We start from the raw sequence: 7,673 nt of genomic DNA, 5'->3' as shown, positions 1-7,673 counted from the left end.
CACACCCTTATCTCTAGAACCTTTATTTTCTGCACAGATTTAGTGTGTCTTTATATGGCAGGTATTAGTTCCCCCTCTCCATGTCTTAGGCTTTGTCTTTTCACTTCTCAGTTTACATGCCAGCATTGCCTTTACCAGTGCGGATATGAGAACAATATTTAACTAACTTGTGCTCCTTCTCCAGTCCCCTTGAACCACCCAAGCAAACTGGTAACAAAAAAAGACGTTACCATCTAAGAGACTCATTTGCTGTGGCACTCGCCTCAAAGTCTCTTTATGCTGCCTACTGCAGCTGAGAATCAGGGCTTCAACGTTTAGGATCTGCTGAACAACACCTTGCAGGGTACAGAAAGATTCTGAGACTGAACCACCCGTCAGTCTTCTTCCCCAAAATAAATCAGTAATGGAACAGGCGTAGAACATAGCAATGAGGTTACCTGTGCTGAATCACAGACATCCGATACAGAAGCCGCAGGTGTAAAGAACACGCAAAATTGTATGTGGAAATCTATCAAGTCAATAGTTAGAAAGTTGTCCAGCATAAAATAATGTCTCATGTGAAATGCTCAGTGTTCACAAGCAGAGTTTTGTAAACTTAAGAAAGCTTAATTTAAATATAGACACAAGTAAAAGCTAAACTAGCAATTTTTCTTTTTTTTTCTTTTTGCATATTTTTGTTAGGTGCTTCTTCTCTGCCTAAAATATAAAGTCCAGAGTGCAGCTGGTGCAAATCCTAGCTATGGATTTCAAGCAAGACAAAGATAGTGTCAGACACTGATCCAACTGAACTAAGGACCCATGTACTTTGGGAGTTGCCTTTGGGGGAAAAATTCTCACACAGATACACAGAAGACGACTAGGGAGAACACCAGCCCAAACACAATAAAACAAAATACAAAACACCAACATATATATGCAGATCAGGAATCAATCTTTCACACTGATCCTACATTCCTTGCATAGCTTTGCATATGCAGAGAATGCGGGATGTGGCCCTTCAGTTAGACGTTTTTGCAAATGAAGAAGGGAAGATTATTTGCAATGGTAACATTTTAAGTTATTTTGGCATCAGCACAAATTACCAGGGGCAGGATCAGATTCCCACACGAATATGGAAGCTCTCTAGCGAGCAAGGCAGGGATGAGAGAACAATACAGCAGATTAATTCTTGTCCAGTGACCAAAACGAAGGGAAATCCTAGTTATTACACACTTCCAAAACTTTCATTACTTTTTCAAATAAGAAGAAAGAAAAGACTACAGATTTTACTATCCCCAAAACCAAGGGAACATTGCTAGAAAAATCTTTCTCAAAAGGAACTGCCCTTCAGCAGAAATAAATTCTGAGATGGAACCAAAACCAGAAACAACAGAACCTTGGTAAGAGCCAAAAAGAGAACCACGTAATTGAAAAACAAAGTAGCAGTTCAAATGATACTGCAGGATGCACAAACTCTAGCAGATAATCTCACAGATGACTTCACAGAGCCCCTCATTGACCCAGGTAATTCTTGATTCCATTAGAAAAGAGAGAGAGAGAGAATAATACTAGAAAAGAAAATTAAGAAACATCCTTCCTCTTTTTTAAAATAAAAATCAAGATCACCTCCCCTCCCCCCCTCTATCTGGAAGCAGGTTAGCTAACCTTAACAGTCTTGATTTAAAATAAAATATATATTTATATATATATTCATATATATAATAAAAGAGAAGATATTAGTGGCAGTGTACGCAAAACAAAAAAAGAAAACAAAGAAAAATTACTTTTAACAATCTCACTTTTTTTGTTTTTTTTACACAAATACTGTTGTAAATATATTAAAAAAATCAGCATTCTATCTGGTAAACGTCACTTTTGCCCCTCTATAAAATTTTGAATTAAAAAAGTCCCAAGAACTCTTTTTTTTTAATTATTATTCCCCTCCCCACCCACCCTCTATTCCTCTTTCTTCCACAAGAATAAATCCTGATGCAACTTTGTTTTTTTTTTTTGCAAAGATTGTGGGAACTAACCCTTCTCTTGTACCTAGATCCATAGGTTGCAACCTCTGATATCTTTGATTTTCCTCTGTGTTTCTCTTTGCCTTCTGTGAAAGTCCCTCTTGATTGTGCTGAGGCCCTGGGCTCAGCGAAGACACTGAATAAATTACAAAAAAGCCACCGTTGCTCGTTGTCTGAATCTTCTTGGTTTCTGCTGTAAGGTGGTGGTGGTGGTATGGGAAAAGCAGCGGGGAGGGTGCGCCAGAGAGCGTGGGATGGAGCAGAATCCAGGTGAGGAACCTCTGATTCTTTTTCCTCACCCTGCAGGGACTCCACACTATCCAAGCCACACTGCCTCGCACTCCCCTCAGCCCTTTCGTGTGTTTGTGAATGCGTGTGTGTGTGAGAAAGCAGACACGTGGTGGAAACCAGCAGGGCCTTGTTTCCTCTGGTTGCTGCTCAACCAGAAGCAAAATATTCCACAGTTCTAACTGGATACTGTGAAGTCCAAAAGCGGTCAGCATTGTGAATTATGTCCATTGAAACACTGCGAGCGGTGTACTTATAACGACAGTAGGCCTTGTAGATTTGTAATATATTTTGTTTTGTTTCTTTTTTTTTGTAGTGCTCTTCACAAGTGAGAAAAAAGAAATTTTTTTTGTTTTTTATTTTTTCTGTCTGTTTTTTGATTTTTTTTGTGGGTTTTTTTTTGTTTGTTTTTTGTAGTAAAGAAGGGTTGTATTTAGAGGCCAGTAGCTAGAGATCCAACCAGTGGAGCTCATGAAGCACTACCTGGCCTTAAGGCCACCATCCGAGGGAGGTTGGGAAAATTATTATTCACCCAGCCTCCGGAAATGTAATGTACCAGCAGGCAAAAAACAGTTCTTCATGTAGTACAAAAACAACAAAACGAAACGAACCCAAAAAAAGGAGGAAAATAAAGGTAAAAATGAAACGAAAATCATTTCTTAAATTCTAGTGCCATAGCTTTTTTTCTTGTTTCTATTTTTTTGTTCATAACAAAGAGAGAGAGAGAGATTCTACTTATCCGTCTGACACATGCATCCTCATGTGGTCGTTGAAATGCTCGATTTGGTCAAACTTAGCTGGACAGACAGAGCAGACGTACGTGGTCCCCTCCGTGCAGGCCACCACCCCGGCAGGGACAGCCCTTGCGCCGGTGCCGGTGGCTCCAGGCGTGCCGTTGGTGGCACTGTGCAGAGCCACATGCCTCTCCAGCAGGGTCTTGTGGGAGAACTTCTTCTTGCAGATGTAGCACTCGTAGGACTTCTCTCCACGGTGGAGGCGCATGTGCACATTAAGGGAGCTCTTCTGGGTGAAGCGCTTGTTGCAGATACTGCACTGGTATGCCCTCACACCAGTGTGTGTCACCATGTGTTTGATTAGGTAATCCTTTAAAGAGAAGGAGCGCCAACAGATGCTGCATTGGTGGGGCTTCTCACCTGCCAATGGTAATGACCAACGAGAGAGAGAGAGAGAAAGAAAGAAAAACAGACAAAAAAAAAAGATAATAAAATTAAACCAGCTCAGTACGACTCTTTGCAATAAACTAATGGTAAGTCTCATGGGGGTCTTTGGAAAGCTGCTCTGGCTAAGAAAGAGTAACGCTGTTAATAAGCGTGTTTTGATACACAACAGTTTTTGTGAAAACCAGAGGTTTCAAAACCAGAGGTTTCAAAATGCTTTACAAAGGGGGCTGTAGGTATTCCCAATCCAGTTACAGTAAAAAGGAGCTCAGGTGATTTCTTCAAGTTCACATAGTAGGCACTGACAAAGACAGGACTAGAGTTAAAAGGTCCTAGCATCAACCCCCAGCCTCAATGGAGAGCCTCTCCTGCCTATGCTCCTGCCTTGCTCCTCGTGCTCATTTCTAGACAGGTCTTAAGTCAAGTTATTGTACCTGTCAGTGCCTCCATCTCCCTACCTGTATGCAATAAAAGCATGGACAAAGCTAGTGATTACTAGATAGCTGACCTGTAACACACTAGTTTTTGTCAAATTGCTTTAAATTTCTCAGAAGAGAAATGCTAGAGATTGCCAAAGGAATCCAATGCTTTATAAGAGGTTTACATTTGTTGCCCCTTTTTCTGGTCAAATCTCATAGCTGAAGCATGGATAAGGGTAACTGAAAAGGGAACCTCAGTACATAGAATTGCCTAGGCCAGCCAGTACCATGCAAAGGGCAACCTAACAGATAAACTTCCAGTATAACAGGAAATTTAAATGATTTGACTGTCAATTAAATAAAACACCTTATCAGGTAAGCCACAGATATAAAATACTTATGTCATCTACCACATTGCCTTGTGCGCCCAGGGCTGTTGTAAAACTGATTCTGGCAACTTGTGTAAGTGAACTCTGATCATATCCAGACAAACAAGTGACTACAAGGATGAACTGAAAAAAATATTTAGCTGAGCACATACGATTGGTTTGTCCAGACTACTCTTAATTCCTCCTCATGCTCAGAGTTCTTCTGGGAGACAATGCCACGGCCTCATGTTTCATGGTATCAGGCAACATTTTCATGATATGTTGCTGTATTGATAATGTAGACAATACCCAACACCCTGAATGCCCATCAAAAGCTGCTTTTTAATTTGTTTTCTGAACCACTTGTGGTATATTTCAGATGTTGTAATTCATCATCCCCAAAGCTGTCAGGGAGAGAGATGGTACCATAGCTCTGTAACAATCAAAACGATCCTCTGTTTCACTGACTGAAAAATGATTTTCCTTTGGTCATTCCACAATTTCCCCTCTAGCAGAGATCCTTTTTTTTTTTCACAGACATCCTGCTTCCTCCTTTTTACTATCTGTCTGGCTCTGTTTTAAATCCTGAAGAGTCAATCTTCAGGGACCATCACACGCCTGTGGTAATATATCATTTACTCTTTGTATAGTGAGATTACAATACGCTACTTATATTCAATTTTAAGAGGAGATAATTAATATGGGTTGGATGGGAAGGACCTACTTTTTTAACTCCCCTGAGTCTCTATTTCTTTTTATTTCACAGTTTGCACATATGAAAGTGACATCTGTGAATGAAATCCACATGCTGCTCTTCCTTGCACCAATGATAAGTTTGTCCCTACTTGGTGAAAGACACTTGGTCAAAACACATTAAGTCTACTTTCCTGCTGGCTTTGCTGAACATAGTAGTGCTTTGAGTGTAGACAGGCCAATATGCTTGACACGTGTTATGTGGAAAATGATAGTGTGTCAGTTATAATAACGTCTGATTAACTTACAAGAGACTGATTATATTTACAGTGCTCATTTTTGCCTTAGGCAATATATGTCCCAGAGTTTGCAATAAGTCGGTCTCCTCTGCTCTAGACCCTGTTAAGACTATGCTATAAAAACACCCTAATTTTTGCCTGCACATGTTTCTAAGATACACTGGGTTCTGGCTTTCTAATCTTAGCTTCAAAACCTTCCTGGGATTTCTTCTCTCCTAAGAATCGCAAAACTTTTCAGGTTTTCTTTTTTGTATGCAAATGTATGTGCTTCCTAAGTGAGCGCTGTAGATTCTTTATTCCCACGATTCTTCATCCTGAAGTCAGAGAAAACTTTGCTCAGTGAATTAACGTGCATGTACCTCCTTTTGGTTTTTTATTTCATATTTGGCTGCTTTTAGACAGCAATGTGGGACAGTTATCAAATATTAATCACAGCGTGATACGTAGGAGAAGGCAATGATGGCTTATAAGGCGCATGGACACTGCATGCATTCTAGAACTGTATTTCCACAACACTGCATGTCTTGGAGAACAACATTGTGGGATATATTAAAGACAGTCTGCAGGGAACATGCAAAAATATTCATCTCTAGTACGTTTGTGTCCATGTGAAAGAAGAAAGGGAGGTACGTTTCCATGGCATGGAAAGCTACATCAGAGTGTAGTTTTTGGAAGCATAAAAACATACAGAGATTGGGAGGCCTTTAGGTTGTTGAATTCTGGTTTATGATTAGACTCCTCCATGGCTTCTCTTGTGACCCCTCCAAACAGCGAGACCAATTCAAACATTCACATCTTCCAAATCTTTCCCTTTTTCTGTGGATCTTTTCCAGAGCCACTTTGCCTGGCTTCTTTTCCTCACCTCAGGGTGAGGAAAGTCACCCTGACAGTGGGAACAGCTGTCTGCTCTCAGGTTTCATAATGATCCTGTCCAGCACTAGACAAGGCAGCAGACATGCTTTCTCTGAGGCTGTACATATAAAGGTTATTTTCAGAAGGGTTTTCTGAAGCCCTGCCCTCTGTTGGTTAAGGTGCAATTATTCTCCCAGACACTCCAGGAGCCAGTTTGTTTCTAAATTAACTTTGAAATCATGTATCTACCCAAATCTCTCCTTGCCACCGCAGTTCATTATTTTGGGCATTTGCAGACCCACACAAATAAAATACTAATTCAAGATTGGAAATGCCTACCAATTTCCTTGCTTGACTTTATGTGTAGTAGCTAGGAATATTTTACGTCAGATCTTCCAATATTACTCTTTTTCTGACTCCAAATACCAAATGCAGTGCACAGTTGGGGGTGGGGGAAATAAAGCACCTAATCTCGGTTACGTTATTTGTGAAAAAGCCTTTCTAGCTTTTAGAACAAGGATGCAGGCAGATATATTTGACTGTGTTCTGAAGCGGATATTTTTCTGAATAACACAACACTATCTACACAGTATTTTAGCTACTCATCCACAACAGAAAGATGGAGAACATAAACAGACACAAAGGGTAATCCTGGGATTCAGGATTCTTGATCCTTGCAATCATACATTTTGTACCAGTCCTGAGAAGCTTGACCTTTTTGTATATGTACATGTACACGTCTGCCTTAGATGTCTAGAGGAATTTATCCTAAGTGATAATTATAGGTTAATAGAAGTTAAAAGTTTACATACGCACATGGAAGTGAAATCTATTGGATACAATGGGGAGGCATGACTTACATTCCTCCCATACTTTGGGCAATTTCTCCAGGTTCTACTCCATGTATCACAAACCCAGCATTTATTTTAAGATCTGACATTAGCAAAATCACTGCTTGGTCAGAGAAATATTTATTCTTTCTCTAAACTAGAATTTCTCTCCAATGTCAGAATGAGCCGAGGGCTAAAGCAAGCAAAATTTAGTCCTGAACCCAGGATAGCTTCTCCATCTAAGACACATATATCTCCTTGCTTTGAAGTCTCATAACTTGACAAAGCTAGAAAGGCAGTTTTGGCTCAGTAGTAAATATGGTTACCTATATTGTCTCAAAAGACCACATACTAAAGCAGTTGCATTTTTAAACAAAAAGGGTGCTGATGTTGTCTTCTACATACATTATTTTAAATTTTTCTCATTGAGCCCTATGTTTCTGTACTCACAGCTAGTGAAACATCTGACTTACCAAGAGACAGGGGATTACAGCAGTCAGCTTCAGTGAAGTACAGAAAACTTCCTGAAAAAACTCCAAATTTACTTTCTTCTAGGAATATGTGAGATTTAGAAAATATGTGGCGGTGTGTGTAACACCTAGGCCTGGACCTACTGCTGCAACTCCACCAGGAATGAACTTGCCCTAAACTCATGCCAATCATCATCACTTGGGCTTAAACCCCCGTAGCTGTAAAACTTACAGGGGGATGCCATTTCTTAGTAGACAGTTTTTCTTTAATGACTT

At 40.0% G+C, this 7,673-nt stretch overlaps 1 protein-coding gene across 15 annotated transcripts in view; it reads right to left on the bottom strand.

Annotated features, from left to right (window-relative positions):
• Positions 1-1,947: 1,947 nt before the first annotated feature.
• ZBTB20 (zinc finger and BTB domain containing 20) overlaps positions 1,948-7,673 on the bottom strand; it is a 470,118-nt gene continuing 464,392 nt past the window's right edge. For all 15 annotated transcript variants that reach the window (XM_072882091.1, XM_072882038.1, XM_072882100.1 and 12 more), the window contains one exon: positions 1,948-3,442. In XM_072882091.1, the coding sequence (XP_072738192.1) occupies positions 3,024-3,442 (419 nt within the window). In that variant the 3' untranslated portion in view covers positions 1,948-3,023. The remainder of the gene's footprint in view (positions 3,443-7,673) is intronic.

The sequence above is a fragment of the Ciconia boyciana genome, chromosome 1 (assembly GCF_034638445.1).
Source record: "Ciconia boyciana chromosome 1, ASM3463844v1, whole genome shotgun sequence".
NCBI classification, from domain to species: domain Eukaryota; kingdom Metazoa; phylum Chordata; class Aves; order Ciconiiformes; family Ciconiidae; genus Ciconia; species Ciconia boyciana.
The sequence above is the reverse complement of the archived record's forward strand: the minus strand, read 5'-3'. Positions and strand labels throughout refer to the sequence as shown.